This window comes from Liolophura sinensis, chromosome 7, assembly GCF_032854445.1.
Source record: "Liolophura sinensis isolate JHLJ2023 chromosome 7, CUHK_Ljap_v2, whole genome shotgun sequence".
NCBI classification, from domain to species: domain Eukaryota; kingdom Metazoa; phylum Mollusca; class Polyplacophora; order Chitonida; family Chitonidae; genus Liolophura; species Liolophura sinensis.
The window spans coordinates 36,652,397-36,672,528 of NC_088301.1; the positions used below are offsets into that span (position 1 = coordinate 36,652,397).

The 20,132-nt window shown below is 37.5% G+C and overlaps 2 protein-coding genes across 7 annotated transcripts; one reads left to right on the forward strand and one right to left on the reverse strand.

Moving 5' to 3' along the window:
• The first annotated feature begins 758 nt into the window (after window positions 1-758).
• Window positions 759-11,287, forward strand: LOC135470885 (uridylate-specific endoribonuclease B-like). The gene is made up of 6 exons (XM_064749935.1): window positions 759-767; window positions 2,160-2,343; window positions 2,977-3,075; window positions 7,196-7,430; window positions 7,808-7,952; window positions 8,390-11,287. Exons 1-6 carry the CDS (start codon window positions 759-761, stop codon window positions 8,648-8,650), a joined length of 933 nt encoding a protein of 310 aa, XP_064606005.1. The 3' UTR covers window positions 8,651-11,287.
• Window positions 11,288-12,140: 853 nt separating this feature from the next.
• LOC135470526 (RING finger and CHY zinc finger domain-containing protein 1-like) lies at window positions 12,141-20,087 on the reverse strand. 6 transcript variants are annotated; one of them, XM_064749526.1, is made up of 10 exons: window positions 20,052-20,080; window positions 18,498-18,662; window positions 16,161-16,280; window positions 15,479-15,597; window positions 14,980-15,058; window positions 14,575-14,678; window positions 14,160-14,189; window positions 13,442-13,586; window positions 12,813-12,957; window positions 12,141-12,469 (listed from the first exon to the last, which is right to left on the reverse strand). In XM_064749526.1, the coding sequence occupies exons 2-10, from the start codon at window positions 18,600-18,602 to the stop codon at window positions 12,465-12,467; spliced, it is 852 nt and encodes a 283-aa protein (XP_064605596.1). In that variant the 5' UTR covers window positions 18,603-18,662; window positions 20,052-20,080; the 3' UTR covers window positions 12,141-12,464. The 6 variants fall into 6 exon arrangements, with proteins under 6 accessions (XP_064605596.1, XP_064605592.1, XP_064605590.1 ...); XM_064749522.1 differs by lacking the exon at window positions 12,141-12,469 and having other exon boundaries at window positions 12,503-12,957; window positions 20,036-20,087; XM_064749520.1 differs by lacking the exon at window positions 12,141-12,469 and having other exon boundaries at window positions 12,503-12,957.
• Window positions 20,088-20,132: the final 45 nt, after the last annotated feature.

Here is a 20,132-nt window from a genome sequence, read left to right on the forward strand (position 1 = left end):
AGAAACTAAACGAGCTGTGGTTGGTTGGCGTTATCCAACAGAAATACGTGTTGCATATTAACTTTAGGGAACTTGGTTTCTCGCCGGGCAACTCCCTATCTACCACAGCTGAGTGTGACGGTGCCAGTGAGTGATTTGCTGCGGTTATTATCATTCCAATGGCATATAAGGGCGGCCAAGGGTAATAATTTGTTGTCCATTTACATCCTTACGTTGCAAGGTTTATGTCGTTAAGTCAGCTAAATTTAAGTCAGAAATAGAAGATCTGTCGCATTCATATTTCAGTCCTGTCTTAGTATTTTATTAGTTGTTCGTTAAAACCCGAATTCAAACTTCAAGAATCTTTCAGGGAGCTTTGGTTTTGTTACGCCCATGATGGCCTGCAGTAGTTCAGTTAAATTAAATGGTGAGGTCTATTTTCAACAATTTCTGATATTGAGGCAGGTAAATATCAGAAATTGTTGAAAGTAGACCTCAACGTTTAATTCAGTTGAACTACAGTGGTGTGTATGAGAGCACTGACAGTTCTTAAAATGTAAATTGATGTAGATACGGGACTTCGTTTATTAATTTGAGCAAGTGTGTGCTTATTACACTGTTCATTGAATTTGTAGGCCTACAAGGATTACAACAGCACCTGGCTAAAACATCTTTTAATCGAAAGCAGGACACTCAAGCTTTCTAAAAAGTATCATGCATCATTGTTTTAATAAGATTTCACCGAGTAACATGTAAAATAAAATGACAGTACTGCACAAATGGCTGGTGTGAGTCAGGGCGGCCATCGTGAGAATTTTATCCAATCAAAAATGTTGCGGTCAGATTGTGCAGCCTAAGATGTGAAGTGACATATGATAATACAGAACAACTCCAAAAGGCATGATTTTGAGATCATATGTGATTTAGTTATGTGTAGCCAAAGAGCCATTTCACAAAGTGTTGTGAAACAGATCTGTATCATTTACAGACCATCACTGACGTAAAGTCAGTTGATTCACAATCTGTGTAATATTCAACGACGATATCACAAATTATGTCAGACAGTAGAATACTATCACAGCCCAAACTGCATTCATCTCCCTGAATACATTTTTTTGGTGGTTCATTTTAGTGTTTAGTCAGCAGTTTCTAAATAATAAATATGAGAGTTGGTAAAGAGTTCATTTGGGATGACAAAGGTTTATTGAAATGAAAAGACTGCATTTCACTGGACAACTCTTAAAATTAATTAAATCTTATGATATAAATTTTTTCTCAGAATTTGTTCAATTGAAGATTTTAAATTTTGCTCCTTTGTCTTTCTTGCATACAAGGGATGTTATTTTTGTTTTCTTTTATAACATACACTAAAATTATTGAAACTTTGTATTCAAGATGAGGTGCTTTCTCTGACGTCTGCGATAACTAGGTTAGCACTGCTTTTCTCTTACAAGCCACCAGTACAAAAGTGAGGCATAAAATCCAGTGACAGTCGAATGCCTAGACCAGCCTCAGTGGTGCTTAGAATTATTATCATTTGTTTCAGAATTGAGCATAAATCTAGGTGTATAACAATCCTATTTTGTAAACATTTAATAGGCCTAGGTGTCAAAAACACCAGCACAACCCCTCAGAAGGCTATAACCAGAACCAGGAATACCCCAGCCATGCATCCGCAGCTAGGCTATTTAAACAGGGTCGCTGGAGTTCCTGTAAATAATGTAGTAGGCCTACTGTATCAACAGTTTAAGCAGTGGAAGAAAACTGTATTTAGGCCTATCACTTGAGCCTTCATCACCAAAGTCCACAACTTTTATCTGCCATAGCCCACTGCTTAGCCCATGTAATAGCAACCTCAAGTTCCAGATTCCCTAAGAGGCTTTAATTTGCTTTAAGGAAACCATTTCACACAAAATTAACAGGACATTTTAAATTTCTAAGCCACTGAGAAGCTATGTTGTGATTTTCTGTGGTGAGCAGCTGAAATCTGTTGCACAATTCTATGCAGTACTGAGTAGTCTTTACATGTTGTGAAGAAATGGGAATTCTTAATGTTGAAGAGGCAAGATGTGGTTTATTCATGTAAGGCTACATAAACTATTTTGTATTCAGCAGGAAGGATTAAAATGCAAGTAATTTTTGATTGAACGGGACGTGATGTTTGATAAAACCTATTTTAGGTCTGGTTTATCTGGAGAAGCAGATCAATACATAGATGTAATATATCCTATGTGCATCATGTCAGATCTTTTACGTTCTATAGGTTTGACCCTGACTCAGAATTGTCTGAGATTCTGACCAGGCTTTGGGAACTGGACACCAACAAATGTACACCTGGAGAAGACTATAAGATAGACCTTCAAGGTAGATATCTTGGTAATCAGTAAGCTGTGTATTAGAAAGCTGTGGCATAACACACTCCATATCTTGTCACACACTCCATAACTGCAAAAAGAAGGCCAGCTTGTACCAGTGGTTAAACAAGTTCAGGAATAATGCTTGTTAAAGAATACCTGAAAGTCCAGGCAAACCTCTACATCTAGAGAAAAAGAGATGGATTCATGGTTTTAAATGCATCAGTTAACAATTTAATGTTTACTGTATCTGTTTGCATTTTGTAAGTAAAGAACAAAATGCAAAAGTGAGTAACCTGCAGACGCAAATGAGCCCTCTGATCATTCTAATTCAAATTGAACGAAGTGATGTGGTTTGGCTACGTCACCAATGTAAGTCCAGCTGGCTGTAATCCACAGTTATCAGGGATTGAATTTAAAAAAAAAAAGAACTCTAAAACAATTACCTAGTGACCATTATGAACTCCCGAAACATTCATCTTCATGCAAGATCAGGTAATCAGTTAGCTTATCTAACTTTTTCCTTAAATGATACAGTAATTTGTACAAAGTTACAAGTAACTGTATGTAGTGTGAGAAAGAAAGCATTGCATAGATTCTTTGGATAATCATTGATTATACTGATTCTTTCTCTTTTTTTTAGGTTATGTTACAAGCACCCGTTCAGTGGGCAGAGATTGGGCCCGACATACTCTGTTTGAGTGGGTTGATGACTGTGTGTTTGAGAGACCAACATATAAAAGTATGAAGTTCACATATTCCTTGAATTGATAAAAATGTTGGACAGTTTATAGGAAGGATGAATTGTAGACATGTTTCTGTATTGTACACTGAGATACATGTAGACAAGACTGAGCATCTGCCTCACAAGTGTTATTTTCTTTTAATGGTTAATAATTTCTTTTACAGGCAGCTACTTGTAGTGTGTGTAATATCCAACTGACTGAAGCCCTCACCATCTCTGTCAGATAAAATGGTTTCGTCCACAGGGTGAAATAATACAACGCGAGGGAAAGTCAACAATGACCATTTCATGGAAAGCTGTTGACTAGTGAAATTTAAATTCTGTTCAAATTGATTGTCACTTTTCTCTGCTTACCGCAAGCTCACCAAGAGCACAATACATAACTGACGAATGCCGCTAGCTAGCACATGTTGTGTACATAACAAAGGAAACCTGTAGTGCACATGCTCACAGCAGGGAAATGAGACACAGGTGTGCACCAGTTTTCTGACTTTTACTGTAATGCATCTAATACATGAATGACAATACCTTTCAGTGTCTTTGTGCATCCCTGACTTGTAACATCTGGATTTTGCCAATTCAAATGTTCTTTAAGGACCATGGTGACCCGAATTGACATGTATAGCCTGCAACAGTCGACTCTGTAGACCATTGGGTAACAACAACTGTTCCGTCTTTTTTACATGTTCAACGATGCCTTCGTTGTCAATAATTTTATCCCAGAACCAGAGCAACTTGCAGACTTCATTAGATTCTGTCCTTCACTGTCTAGCCATTGGTCAATGTTTTTGGTCCCAGAAAGTCCATAGCCTGTTAATGTGCTCGTCTGCCAGCTGAAGCTTTACAAACTCCTCTTGAGATAAGGAAGGAAAAATGGGTGTTGCTGATAGAGCAGTCTTCGTGGAGCTTGTCTGGATCTTATTCACCCATACCCGAGAACAGGTCTCATTGAACATCTTCCTGATATGCCTTGAAAGTGCAGTGGACTCATCCTGAGAAATGTTCACTCCTATTTCCTCTGCACGATAATTCATGGGCCCTGGTCCATGATTTGTCTTGTAGCTCAATGCATCAGCATTTCCATTAGATATCCCAGACCGGTACTTGGTTGTGAAGTCAAACAGCACGAAGTCAGCAGCCCAACCAAGTTGGGACTCCACAGCACCAAGCTTCTTTGACGTCTACATGTAGCTTAACAAGTTACATGTGTAAACACAGAACTTTGCTCCAGTTAGCAGCCTTCTGAACTTTTCTGTTATGGCCCACACCAAAAGCTCTAATTTCATACTGCTGTAGTTGTTCATCTTGCACTCAGTTTCTCAGAGTCCTTGACTAGCATGGCACAAGACTACGGTCTAGTTTCCCTGCTTCTGTGACAAGACAGCTTCCAGTCCTAGATGACTATTGCTTATACAAAAGGCAAGGAGAAATCTGCATGTCCCAGTAGGAAAGCAGAGCAAAGATTGTCTTTGAGTGTCCTAAAAGCTTCATCTCATGCTGTGGTCAAAACAATTGGATTAGCTGACTTCTTCCTCTGTTGCTTCTTCCTCTGTCACCCTTGATCAGTAGTGCATGTAATGGGGCTGCATCTTTGCATAGTTAGCACCAAACTGACAGTAATAACCAGTAAGTCCAAGAAAACTTCGTACTTCAGTATCAGTCCTTGGGATCTTCCATTCACGAACAACACAAGCCTTTTCAGGGTCAGGAGAAATTCCTTTTTTGCTGATGACATGGCCTAGGTATCGCAGATACTCCTTGAACATGTGACATTTGAATGGCTTCACCTTCAAGTTTCTATCTCCAATTTTTGTCAGTTCTGTATTCAGCCATTCTTGTGTTCCCTCATACATGCTCCCACACCAGGATATCTTCCATGTAAATCGGTATGGACTGGAAGTTCAGATCGCCAAACACACCATCCATATGTCGCATGAAGGTAGTCTGAGCTTTGCACAATCCGAATGGCATGCATAGGTACTCCTAGAGTCCACCTGTACCAATGGCTTGTAAGGCCTTGTTAGTGGGTAGGCATCTTTGCTTGTCTTACTGTTTAAGGCTTGATAGTCCACGTAGATCCTCCAAGTCCCATCAGATTTTCGAATGGGAACGACAGGAGAAGCACAAGGGCTGGTGGATTCTCGAATGATACCTCTATTAAGCGCCGACTTCAAACACTCCAGCACTTCTCCCCACTGATGCTGTGGAACTCAACGACAGGGCACTTTATCAGGAACATCATCAATGGTAACAATCCGGTGAGGGACATGATCGCAAAGCCCAGTGTCGTAATCTGACAGACTGAAGATCCCTGAGTGCTTTACCAGAAGTTCATTAAATGCAAGGTGCTGTTTCTATGTAAACCCTTCTCCAGTGTCCATCCCTGACATGATTTGATCAGCTTCATGCATTTTCACTGCACTCATCTCCTATGCAATAACCTCACAGTTACTGACTTGCTCAAGATCTATGTTTGGCAACACTGCTGTAGAGAAGAGGACACCAATGCTCATTCAAGTTTGGAATGGAACATGAGCGTTCATGGTATTTAACCATGCCCTGATACTTGATGTTCTTCTGAGTAGTTTGACACTTCCATACATGGATCTGATGGATCTCCCAGGGATCATGAGAGTGTTCAAAATAGGAACACGTCTAAGATCATCAACAACAACAACCTTATGATACACAGTCTCGTTAACATGGCTAAACCTTTACACCAGTTTGTTTCACCAGACCTGGCTAACCCGCCGGAGAAAATCACTTCCAAACTCCACACCCAAGGTCTTCACAATGTGATTGAAAATGTTTGCTACCTTCACACCAGAACATCTCTATTCAAGGGGTGTGTTGACACGGTCCCTAACAACAAGAAATCCCATTTTCCACAAGGTGTAACCAAGAGCTGACAAATCCGCTTTAAGGTAATTTGACGCTCATTGTTTTTTCTTTGGTCCTGTCTACAAGGACATCTCGCATTGAAATGATCGAGCAACCCGCAATTCCAGCATCACCAATCTCCTTTCCTGACTGATGATCGTCCAAAAGATTGCTTCTTAAACTGTTTTATCAGCTCTTGCAGTTCATCATGTTGCTTCACAATCATCTCTGACTGAGACTTCAGTTGCTCTGACATGGGAATGTGTTCTGCTACTTCCTGGACTCCAGCAACCCTCTTTGATCTGTTCTGTACTGAGCTGTTGGGCCTATCCACTTCAACACCTGGTTGCGGGGCTCAAAGAAACTGAGATGGAGAGACTCCATATTAAGAGGTCAAATCTCTGTTACCAAACTTTCACAGGACAGCCTGTGCCAGATGTCCCTTCAGTACCTTCTCTCTGCCAGGTCTGAATGATTCGTCCAAATGAAGTATCCTGTCACATAACTGTACTAGTTTCAGTGAAAAGGTTGGGAAGTCCTCCCCAACAGACGACATGAATAAAACCTCGCCTGCAGCTGTTCCAAACTGTCACCATTTGTAAAATGCTGTTTTTAGTTTTATGATCATTGTTTGTTTCATGCAACATTTCAAAACACTGAAGTGTACGTCTGCTTTTGCGACAGCATTCGCTCATAAACAAATATGGATGCCTTCTGGTCATGTGACAAAGTGCCTGTTACATGCAAAACAACAGATTTCCAAAAAAAAACAAACAGTACACGAACATAAGCGAACCATGATAATAAAATTAAAATCAGCATGTTACAAAAACTGTCTGCTGCAGAATGTATGTACATTTCTTGTAGTTTTGTTCTCTGGTTACCATCAGATTAGGTAAATGTGATATGCATGATGTCACTTAACAGCTATGCAATCTGGAATATCCCTTTTTGAGATCACTAATCATATGTTAATGAGCTTGCATGTTTGAAACCAGACCTACTGATTTGTCTGTGGACTCCTTTCCAAAGATTTGAGAAAAACCTAGCAATGTGAATGTTTGAAAATTACACACAACATCAATCAGAGAAAGACAGTGATTGTGCTCTGCTGGCATCTTCTGTCCCTTGGCAAACAAAGTTCCAAACAGAAAAGTATATAATACCAGTAATTCTGTATTTTACAAGTACCCAGAAAACGGTTTAGGCTACTGTTTTCAAATATTTGACCTTGTAGCTTTCAGAGCTCTTTTGGACAACTATGAAAGTGAGCTGGGGAAGGCAGAGGAAGTGACGCCAGGTGAGTGGCAGGAGAACTGGGACTTCCTTGATGCAATCATGGAGACAGATGTGATGAAAGAGGCCCATAGTTACCTGGTTGAGAAAGGTGTTGCACCTGCTGACTTGGAGTCCTTCAAAGAGCTTCTTGATGATATGTGGTTCAGATTGATTAGGAGGACCAAAGGGGACAGGTAAAACATTTTAAATGCTCCAAATATTTGGAAGAAGACAAAAAATCAAATTGTGCATTGTGTGAATGTTATGTTGCCTTTTGTATTAGAACATGTAATGATTCTCAGTAATCTGTAATCCGTTAGTTGAAATTTTTTATTCAGATATCATTATTAAGGTTACTGATTAATATTTGAATAATTGAGATGAAAGCTGTACATCTTCAATGCATTTTCAAATATTGGTTACCATACAGAAGGATGTCATTTTACGTTAAATTTAATGTCAAGAGCTATAGTTGGGGTACAAGGGCCGAAGCTATGAATAAGCATTTATTAGACTGAAAGCAGGGAATCAAGAGGGCTCAACAATGTTGGATCTGTTATCTTTGCTACAGGGATTTTGATTCTAGCAGCTTTGAGCATGTATTTGTGGGTGAAAGCCGCGGTCACCAAGTTGTTGGCCTTCACAACTGGATCCAGTTTTACCTCCAGGAGAAATTGGGTGCAATAGATTACCATGGTTACTTTCAAAGAGAAACGGTATGTTGTGATGTAGTGGGAATTTATTAAATCCAGGAAAAGAAACTCTGTGTGTGGTGGGGGAAGGGGGTGATACGATGGTTACTTTCAAAGAGAAAATATGTTCAATGATCGAAATGGTACCTAGAAGAGAAACTGGGGACAAAACATTACCATGGTTTCAGACAAGAAATGGTGTGTTCATGATGGGTAATTTTAACACTAAAATAAACTGGGGTTAATGGGTAAAATACATTCCAAAAAGAAATACTTATATAGTTTAAAATTTTTACCTTCAGTAGTAGCTTGGGACCATACATTAGTGTTGTTACTTCAAAAGGAAAGTGGTATGTTTATGTGTTATCCATAACATAGTAAACCATTTTAACAAGACAGTATCTAGTGTATAGATGTACAGACTCAGTTACCAGTATTTCTTGCATGGTTTCCCTTTGCAGCTGCGTGATGATGAGGTACCAAGGTTGATAGCTCTTCAGTTTACCTGGAAGGAGGAAGATGACCCCGAGAGGGGTAAGCCCATGAGCAGCATGTTCCTGGGGACTAGCCCTGAGTTTGAGATTGCTGCATACACTTTGTGTCGACTTCTGGACAAGTCGCCAAAGTGTGACGTTCAGTTGGGAGAGTACGAGACTCAGGTTGTAGTCTACAGACTGGGTCAGGGCATTGGAACAGCATATATTGGAGGGGCAAGAGTATGAATCTGCACCAAGAGACATCGACAGGACAATCATTATTATTGCTCTTAGGCATTGTTTTATTAGATGGCTTTAACAACCATGTGATATATTGGCAGTATGGCAGCTATTTATCATGACAATGTGGCTTAATTTCTCCTGCGTTGTTGAGATAAGCCATTTGACTTTATATGAGGGCTTTAACATGAGTATATTTACAGTTTAAAATATTCATTTGTATTTACATGGGTTATCACTAAGGCCATACCAATTTTATTTGTTTTACAGGCATCTTTTCTTAATGCAAGGAGGCTATGAAGATAAAAATAAAACTTGAAAATCATCTAATATGTGGGAAGTGTCATTTCTATAGAAATTTTTCATGTTAAAAACATATTTGCATGGATCGGTAAGTCTTAAAAAATTGTCTGAACAAAAACATCAAGATTAAATAAAATAAAAAGGTGGATTTTCAGGTTTATGGTTATTCGATTTTTTGATTTTTTTAGTGTTGGCTTGCCTGTAAAACACAAAGTAAAATTGGTGTTGCCTAGTTTTGTACCCAGATGACCAGTTGGTTCTTGATTATCTGATCATGGGTTCAAAATGGTTACTTGCACATTTTTTGTGGCCAGTTTTATCATTTGCCCAGTTGTTTGTCTTTAATAGTCTCTGTGCAGCATTTAAATTTGATAATGATATAAAATAAACTTTTATCCAAACTTCTCAACCTTGTCGCATATGAAAGAGCAACTTTCAGTGTGATTTATGCACCTTTTTACTTTGATTTTGGAGACAAAATTACATAGGTTGCGTTCGCCAACTACAGGGCTTCACATAGAGCTGAATTCTATCAGTCTGCACAGATTAATGCCCTCAGAAGAGTCTTTAACTGAACTAAGCTATTGCAAACATGCAATAACGGTTGAAGAAATTGTTAATACAATTACAGTATCAGTTGTCTTTTTTTTTCTTCACATGTTCAACGCTTCTCATTTCACTGCCTCTAGAACACTAAGTGGAAAATGTATTGTTGGGACTTTCTTTGGCAATAATGCAGCTGATCTGCTGTGCACTTACTTTTTTTATGGTGTTTTATATTAATTTTCTTGTTCGCTTTCTAGTGCGTTCATCTGCAGTATTTTTGATATTATTGTTTTTATATGGCATAGTTTAATACCTATGCTTTGGAAAGTATTTCTTGCCAAAGTTTATTCTGTTACAATATATGGTTTAGTTGAGAGTATAGAAGTATATATTTAGTGAACTAAAATAGGTTTTCTTTGGTTTGGTTTGTGGTGTGTCTTAGCTTTAACATAGTCTCGTCACATAGTTTATTATAAGACTACAGGAATGTATACCAGCAAGCTAATGGAAGTAATTTACAGCCTGTCTGGCATATTGGTTTAATTTCTGTAATAGATGGACTTCCATTATTAAGCAATTGCAATGATGTTTTGTTATCTTGTTTAATATTAGTTTACCCATGCACAATACATGTGCACAAAAACCTATTCTTTGGTGCTACATCAACATGTAATTTAAGTTTTTGTTATTTTAAATGTACCTGTAAAGGTATTTAGAAATGATCTCCAATGTCCAACTGCTTTTATAATATATTAGTATGTAAGGGTTGTATTATTAAAAGCATCTTTTCAGTGCCTTTATGAATAAAGTGTAATACCTGTGTTTTCTAGATTATGCTGCTGGAAATTTTTTTTCTTTTACATTACAAATATAAATTCCCTGTACAGTACCTAATCTTTTCTTACCTAAAAAAAAAAAAATGTTCTGTGATGTATATTTATCAAAAGCACATTAAAATTTGAACGGTGATTTGAGTTTATGAAATTATACCTGATTTATGTAGTCTAGAGAAATTTGTGAAGGTGTAAAAGGCCTATTTGATGTGTTTTATTCCAGAAGTACTTCAAGGTGATGTTATTATACGTGATCACCTTTAAAAATTTATTTTCAGGTATATACCTTTCTGGCTAAATTTTTTTCCAGTCAGAAAATAATAAAAAACAGGATTAACATGATCATAATACTCCAAAATGGTGCTGTAATTGTGGTCAAGGCAATGACTTACACGTGCATGGATAGAGACAAGTGTGGTTCTTATCCGTCATCATCCTTTGTCAAATGGATAGAGATTATGGTACTGTTCGTGTATTATTTATTGAGAGCTGTGACAAATTTATATTTCTTGCCCACTGGACTTATTTCTATCTGCAATAAAATTTACTCATATTTTAAAGACACTACCTGTTATTTCCAGTTCTTAAATCTGACTATTAAATGGAGAAAATAGTAAAGACAACTATAGCCTAGCCATCCTATATGTTTAACTTTATTGCTCTAATTTTTTGCCTTCAGTATGTGTTTACTAGTCATGACACGTTAGTAAAATTTTAATCATTAAATATTTATAATATAGTCTTTTTGTTTTGCTTTATTGGGAGATTAGAGGACGTGCTACAGATGGTCAAAATGACAGTGGAATGCATCGTTTTCTCCTGCGATGTTCCAGTGTGTGTATACTTCATATACATGTATGTTTTATGAGCATAAGCATACCGATAACTGTGACATAACAAACTAAACTAAAGAACAAACGAGTTCACAGCTTTTGACTCTTGATACAGGAGGGAAGGAGTTTACGAGTTTCCCCACTGGTATTGGCTTGAGAGTGGCAACCTGAAGTGCAGTACTCAGGCAATGCTATAAACCTCAGGTAATAATGTTCAATGTCATTATTTAATTTCTGACATAAGTTTTCCAGCAGTAAACTCATAGCTAACCACAAGGCACACAGAAGGGAGAGTTCACTTCCAGCTTGGACAGGAATTTATAGATTTCACTGCTCTCTTAATTGGCTTTAATAACTAAGCGATTGATCAGACTCGTGGGGCCATTAGCATATCTTTTGTCTTTTGTAGAATCGGTTCTACAGAACCTGAAATTAAAGGGGCAGCTTTCTCATGTTAAATCAATTTTACTAAAGCTTTGCCTTTGCAATGACATCTTACAAGCAAATTGGTAATGTATTTCTCTTTCATTGCAGTAGAACTATAACTTAGTCGCCAATGTAGGGGAAAAGGTATTGAACTGAATGTCCTAGACCTCGCCAATCTTGCTAAAGGCAGTTATTTACTGAGAAAAAACATCTTCCCTCCCAAATCAAGTGACAACAAACCAGCACACAGAACTACATTATTACTAGAAAAATTATTTGTTCTTCTCGCATAACATTTATAAAACACATTTGACACTGATCAGACCCTTTCCCTGTTATTTTTCTGAAATGCACCCTCATATTCTGATCTCAAATGCACAACCACATATACAACATGGGTTACAGGAGACGTGGAACATTGGCCAACTATGTATCACATGGATATGGCTAACCTCCAACAGAATTAAGATATTCAGTTCAGTCATATTCAGATTACATAACACATCCTAATTCTCAAAAAAAAACAAAACAATGGCAAAGTCACAAGACTTAATACTTGGACTGTGTCTTAACAGTTTATTCACAGGCAGAGTTCAAAATTTTAAAGCTACATATATGTATCACTAGTGTGATCCATATTAAAATAATCAGGAATGTTACAAAGTATGCATGTACAGACAGAATTATTTGCATTAATCACCAAAAATCTGGTGTATTTATGTTTGAATCTACAGCTTAAAATAAAACACAGAGTGATTTAGATTAAGACATGCTGCATAAAAAGTTTATGTACATGTGAGAGTACAGCATAAATGCTCCAAAGTACATTCGAGATTACAAAACTGTCAAAGTCGGTCATGATTTAGCACTTCTTGTCTTCTAATCTGCAAAATAAAACAAGGCTATGCATTCTGACACTATTACCCAACATTCATACATGTACATGAAGTAGACCTCTGAGTGCTGCCAAATGCTGATAGTTTCGTTTTTTGTATTATTCAATTCATGCACAGTATTGAAGTAGGGAAATAAATACTCGCAGCTCATTTTAAGAAAAAGTCAGAGAAGTCCATATCCTTCTCCTTCTTTTGTTCTTGACAAATCTATTTATACACATGTTTATAACAGGCAAATCATGTTTTGTGGCATTACAAACTTTGATTTCAGATAGTTCTGGGTGAAAATTGTGAAGGTCTACTTCATAATTGTGACATACATGTAACATACCCTGGCCTGAAGCAGATCCAGTCGGTGTACTGGGCATTGGCTTAGTGTCTCCTGAATGGTCAACAAATTCTCCTGTACGGCATGTGTTATATGACCCGCAGTGTTGACACTTCAACCCCAATACATGAAATACCACCCGACTCTCCTGAAATTGAAAATGTGTCAATTTGTCCAATGTTTGACACGAGCATACAACTGACGGACATTTTACATTTAAATGACACCAGAAATTTGTAAAGAACAAAATTTCTGAAAGTTTTGAAACGAAAGCACTGGATTATCTCTTTTGACAGCTTATGCAAATCAATGAAAATGTGAGAAAATTTACATGCCACAACCACATCATGAATAAAATGTATCAAGCACAACAATCCAGTCAGTAATTTGGCTGTTGACAAGGACAGTTTCTTATGATGTGCATCAACCTATGGTACCAAAGAATCTAACTTCCGAGTTCACACTGGGAAATACTTCTGAATATTATTTCCCTTAGAGCTCACTCTACTTTCAACAATATTAAAATGCACATTTCTCAAATAACAGCAGATGTGACTGGTGTTCATATCAAACACAGGAAGAAAACAACCCTCTGATTATGATCAAGCTTAAGTTATCTGAAGTCCCTGTACCTGGTGGCAGTCTCTGCAAAGTGCAATAACATAGTAGTTTCTGTACTCTTCTGGCATGGGGGTGTTTTTAATCTCTTCATCCAGTCCATCCCAGGCTCCCTTCATGTCAACCATGGACTCCGCACACAGAGGGCAAGCATAATTTCTACAAACAAAAGAGACAAGAACCAAGACCACACTCACATACATGTAAACTGACTAGATTATTATACCGTTACCATTAGGTGATGTGAAAATAAGCCCATCATAATTCATAGATATTTCGTGACCACCATGGTTAATGTGTAGTACAAGCTTACTCTGATGCTGCCAAGGTCACAGAAATTTAAAAGAATTCTTCCACCATCAATAAGTACAGGAGGAATAAGTTTGGCAGCCCTTTGCAAGTCCACTGAGATACGGTATTAACAAGGAAATGGACAGACCGATGATCTGACAGACTGACTGAGGCCAACTAGAATTACAAGAGCCTTAGTCTAACAAACAGATAATTCATTTTGTCTGGCTCTGAACAGAGAAAAGCAGTTCAATGACACCATTACTTTGTCAACCACCACTAAGCAGCATGATTTTATGTTAACACATGTTAATTTACAATGAGCAATATGCAAGAATAGAATTAACCATGCTCCTGCATAGTTGATTTTAAGTTTTGAAAGGCAAGGTTGAAATAAGAACAAAACAAAAAGGTATACATTACAATATAGTTACAACTTACCCGGTTTTTAACATCTCTCTAAAACAGTGTCTGCAACACAATAAACTTATGCATGAGTAGCAGAAAATAAGTTTCTACAATCTTAAAATTGGTGTGATCTATGATTATTTTCTACACTCATTAGTCCAAGTACACTGACCTGGAGGTTGAGAAACATTTTGGTACATCTTTTTACCTTATGAGCACAAGGACATGTAGGCAAAAACAGTGACATATTACAGAAAATAAAAGTGTACACCACTTGGGCCATTATGCTTTGGGTTCCCCATGGCACCAAAACAAAAATCACTGGGGGAAGGTGGGGGTTACTCCTGTATCATGTAGACCCTAATGAGACCAGAACTACAACAACATACATGTACATTAGTGTCTGCACACTTAACTAAAGCAAATCAGCGTAATCTTGTGAACTGACCTATGCAGGAGATGTCCACAGGGAGGAATATGGGCAGCTATCCTAGAGGTATGAAGATCCTCCAGACACACTGGGCAGTTGTTATGAGAGACTTTCTCTATGCACTACAACAGAATCAGAGGTAACACAGCATACAAAATAGTGTGCTTGCCTAATAAAATTGTAAGAAGACGTGGGTCTTCCAGGTCCTTTGCAATAGCCTTTTTTACCTTTGCTAATCTAAACAAGAACTTTGAACTATGCAAGAGCTCAATTGTAAGTCAGAAATTGTTAAGTAACAAATACTAGCTTAGAAATCAGCACCTTTCAGAGCAATTTTTAATTCAACAACTCACAATTTAAATGGAGACATTTATATATTTATATAAAGAGCAAGAAGACATAAAAAATACTTCCAAATGTTACCTTATGAGCGTTTCTAAGTTCATTGTGTAGGCACACATCACACTTCGAACAGTGGAAATAATTCTGTCTTCCACCAACTCTGAAATGAGAAAACATGAAATAAAATATAATATTCTTTAATGATGTAAGAAATATGATAAAAATCATACAAGACAGATCCAACATCTTCTACTGTGGAGTCATACAAGCTGGAGCCATACAAGAAGAAAAGCATCTTCTAAACCTTCAAAATTCACATCAACCATTTGAAAACATTCAAAATATCCATGAACACCCTCAAGTAATTTCTTACTTTCAGCAGCAAGGAACCTTAACCAGTGTATTAGAACACAGGCTATAATCTTTGTCTTGGCATTCCTGTTTGAGAGTTAATTTGCACATGTAATACACTCAATCTATAATACTAAGGATTTGATCAGCAAGGAAACTTACCAAATGCGAAAACAACTCATTCAGATTTACCACTTATTGTTTAGCATAGGTTAGAGAACATTCTTACCTACATATACCACAGTCATCACAATGGAACTGTGCTTTATCAATATCATCAAATAAATTACATATCCGGCAGAAGTAACGAGCAAATTGTGTACCACACTCTATACATGTTCCAGATACCTGCAACAATAAACGAGAATATAATAAATCTCATATAACATCCATTTATTTATTTGATTGGTGTTTTATGCCATACTCAAGAATATTTCTCTTATACAACAGCGGAATATAACATCTGTGAATTCTATGCCATACAATGAAGAATACACGTATCTAACATTATATCCTCAATCAATTTTATTTATTTATAGGACTAGAAGTTTAGGCAATATGCAATGTGATATGGATCTAACTTATGACTGGAAGAACCTCAAGGAGCTCAATGGAGATCCCTGCCCTTTGCAACTTTCCTGAGAAACCTGTTAACCAAAAGAATGATTAAACTTTTACACTACCATCCCAATTAAAGAAATGGTCATACATGTATCTTTGGTGCCAAAATCCCACTTCAATTACATTTCACAAGTACAAAAATAAATGACTGAATAATTTTCTAGTGTGATGGAATAATGGACTGACAGACCTATAATCCCCTGTGAGTACCAGTTGAGGACTAATAATTGGGCATTAACCTCTACCAGAATAAATGACCAGAATTAAATGTTTAAAATTTTGCACTTTACCTGCTGCTGTTTTTCACACAACAAACATTTGATCTCCTGTACTTCGTGTCTGTTCATCTGATGGTTCTCTGCCTCATCATGACATACCCGGCAGATGTAAACCTTCTTACAACAGTTAGCCTACATGTAGGAAATACAGTAGCTGTCAACATATTTATTTGGTTAAAACAATATACTTATTTACATGTAGATGTACACATACTTTATTAAATCAATACAAATCATGAAAACTTCATGATACTGGGCACTGGCAGTACAAAAAAAAACAAAAAAAACAAGCTGAATTGTACAACTCTTCGGCTCTGAACAATTACATAACAAATCCGCATAACAGAACAACAGTAGAGCAATCTGTTCCTACACTGTATATGAACTGAAAGTTAATATCTTAAGAAAAACATCTCTTGATGAAAAGTATTGTCAATTCACGTAACAAGCCAAGGTGAAATATACCTTTCAAACTTGTAGGACAAATCCAACAAATTTTTGTACAAATATCACAAGGCCCAATTTTAGACCCAGGAATGCTGATGTGGCTTATTATCATAGAAATCTTGATCTTGATCTGAACAAACAAATCAAGATCAAGTCTGGCTTCACAAAGTAAACTAACATAGTCTAAAAGTAAGCAGCACATGCTTATCCAGTACAAGGAAGTACAGGATAACAAAAGTTATTGGTGTACTTCCTATGTCAAGATCAAAACTTCCCACTCTGCCCAACATTTCATACAACTGCCAGGCCGACCAACTGATTGCCTCTGGTGGGGCCTTTACTCATGCTAAGGGCAGTGATATACTTGACACATATACTGTCTACAGTTACATGCCTTTGTGCCAACAAGGTACAAGCCTAGTATTCAGGCCCTAATTTTCAACTCAACACCAGAACCCTGGATTATTGGATTCCACATGTACCATCTGTGAACAGGATTTTTTTTCAATCACAGATTACAGGAACACCTATGAGTTACAATGACCATCTCTGCAAACTTCATAAGCTTCCCTTTCAACAGGTTTGGTGAAATTCGCAATGACAAGTAATTGGGACAGACAGCAGGATGGACCCACGACAATACTCCATTAAGGAGATGTGGGGGTAAAAAAAGAGAAACTGTGACCTACACAATCTGGGTCAGAGTGAAGAGCACATTAAAAGTGTGCAAAACTCAGGAATTGTACAGAAAAATAATCAGGTGATTAAGATTTCTGAACCTTGAGATCACCTGTTGGGATCTATTGCCTATACTGGTATCGTACATGTATGTATGTAAGCAGCCAAATTTTATAAGTTTGAAGAGGAGCGTTTCTGAAGAATAGGTGCTAACAACAATGCCCTACATATCACAAATACGCACACAATTCTAAAATCTTCGCCGCTGGGATGCAGTTTCACTATGTTTCTGGACCAGTGAATCATACATCATCACCTCAAGTTTAAAAACTCTAAGTGAAGCAATTCTAAAAAGATAGAGTTATTTAATATAAAGGTAGTGACATAAAAAGTAGCTGATTGTACCCTTATTACTTTTTCTGTTTGTTGCTTTAGAAACCATAAATCGGTTCAAACTGTTTAAAACCCAGGATAAAACTGGAAGGTAGTTCATCCTCAGATAAACTTGCATACCAAATTTTGAATCTATCCCTGTGTGACACAGCCTGGCTTTCATTTATTTATTTGATTGGTGTTTTACGCTGTACTCAATATTTAACTTATACGAAGGACGGCAGCATTATGGTGGGTGGAAACCGGGCAGAGCCCGGGGGAAACCCACGACCATCTGCAGGTTGCTGCAAGACCTTCCCACGTACAGCCAGAGAGGAAGCCAGCATGAGCTGGACGAACTCACAGCGACCGCATTGGCGAGAGACTCCTGTGTCATAACGCTGCACTAGCACGCTAACCAACTGAGCCACGAAGGCCCCTCAAGTCAGTGACGCCTGCTTTCAATTTGGTGGACATGGGAATATGATACTTGATGAAATTAGTCCCAGTTCAATAAGAAAGTAACTTACACCTAAGAATAAGTTTATGAAATTTGGTGGTGCAATGACCAGGCCCTAAGTTTGAAAATCTACCAACAATCTGCATATGTGCGTGGATCCCTCCCCACCCCCCTGCGAGATTTGCCCAGTTTCCTTCAACCATAATACTAGATGCCATCAAATAAGTGAAATACTCTTGAGCACAGCGTAAAACACCAATCAAATAACTAAATTATGAATGCCTTTGTGAAATGGTATGACTTCATTGTGCTCGAACTCAAACAAGCCACATCAATCAGCTGCAACAGAAATCTGAAAAGGCTACTCTGAATGTACACATCAGCAAACTTACAATGAGAGAACATTTTCTCTGGTAGTGTGAACAACCCAGTTTCTTTTCAGCTGTCACATCTGTTTCACATTCATCCTTGTCTGTAGAGCTCTCACTACTACTCATCCTTCTGTCTCACTGGAAATGCAACCTGTTCATGAAATTCTGCTGAACACCAGCTGAGAACTGAAAAAGAGGGCCAAAAATATACAAACGAGTAAAATAATTAATATTAACCAGAAGACAAAAATAAATATAGAGTAACATAATACCACAGGTCTTTCATTATCTTCTTTCATCTTAGCAATCACACGTGTTGAAAGGCTTGCTGAAAACCAGCACTGATCACTTTCTTATTCATTGTGAGCATGAATATTGTTGAAAATAGACCTCAATGTTTAATTTAACTGAATTACATTTTCACACATTTATGATATAATTGCAGATGTAATATTACATTTCTTACATACTTAATAGGCCATTCTGGAGGACTAACACTGTTTTACATTGGTACCGTTCATTCAAACTGACACAAGTTGTTTTTAGGTTGACCCAATATTGTTTTATCTGTTTCTGTTCAGGAAATCAAGTATTTACAGTCAGTATCTGCTGCAACTGTAAGATCTATTTCAACATTAATAAAAATTTATTTCATTGTTGTTTAAAGCCATACACAAGAATTTCACACAAGTTTTTGTAACATTCCTTGTTAGTTGTGATGCACCCAGATGATGTAGTTTCAAAGAAAACAAGTCAGTTTTCAGACACACCTAGCAGGTCACATAATTCAAGATAGCAGGCTGGGATACCTACAATGTTCCACACCAACGATCATAAGACTTCATAAATACTATTCATAAATAGTGCATAATTTTTTCCATTAATCTTGTCATTTCATGGCAACAAACCAAATGATGTCACATCATACCACTTTAACACTGACAAGCTAATGGGTCATGAACTTGAAGAGCAAACAAGGAATGTGAGAGGCACTGATGTACTCAGTGTCACCAAATATATTAGAAATTATCAGTACATGAACTATAAATAGTGCTGTGAATGAGTACTAGTCCTCTGACACTGGGAAAGGAAGAGTGCATGACAAACGCGTTTAAGGGCTGGTGCTCAATAGGACAGGAGTCCTAGGAACATAAGGTCTTCTGTCCTCAAGTAAAGGGCTCATGAATGTCTCCTCGCCGCTTGCGATTATAAATCGAATGTTAGTCGCCCCACTCCTCGAGTTCACAAGTTTAATAATTTGTGTCCTAAATCCAAACGTGTGCAAATAATTACGTTCAAAATATGATAAACTACAAAACAGTACAATTGGATCGATTCTAAGGTGAGGCAAAACAACACTCAAACTGTCCAGCGCAATCAATCAATGGGTGCTCACGCCTGCTGATGTGAAATGGTGAAGGCAACTTCAAGAAAATGCGTTTCCCGTTGTGATTATCTACAGTCTATGAGCAGTGAATCAGTTGAGGCTGATTTTCGGACTGCCACAAAACGTTTAGCTACATGTACCTTACGATGACAACATAGTTAACCCAATTTACTTCAAGAAATACTTGCCAATCGTCTCACTTTCCTCAAGTTGTTAGATAATTTTAACTGCGCATGCGCGGCAGTTTACGACATTGACTTCACGTTTTA

What these genes read in the sequence shown, in the direction of transcription:
- LOC135470885 (XM_064749935.1), top strand. An exon ending in TGAGAGACCAACATATAAAA is followed by an intron (nt 3,076 to 7,195) that starts GTATGAAGTTCA and finishes TTGACCTTGTAG; the next exon opens with CTTTCAGAGCTCTTTTGGAC. An exon ending in AGGAGGACCAAAGGGGACAG is followed by an intron (nt 7,431 to 7,807) that starts GTAAAACATTTT and finishes TCTTTGCTACAG; the next exon opens with GGATTTTGATTCTAGCAGCT.
- LOC135470526 (XM_064749522.1), bottom strand. Translation starts at nt 18,602, where the DNA reads ATGAGTAGTAGTGAGAGCTCTACAGACAAGGATGAATGTGAAACAGAT. An exon ending in TGTGGACATCTCCTGCATAG is followed by an intron (nt 14,190 to 14,574) that starts GTCAGTTCACAA and finishes ATTGTGTTGCAG; the next exon opens with ACACTGTTTTAGAGAGATGT. An exon ending in TTTGCAGAGACTGCCACCAG is followed by an intron (nt 12,958 to 13,441) that starts GTACAGGGACTT and finishes TTTCAATTTCAG; the next exon opens with GAGAGTCGGGTGGTATTTCA.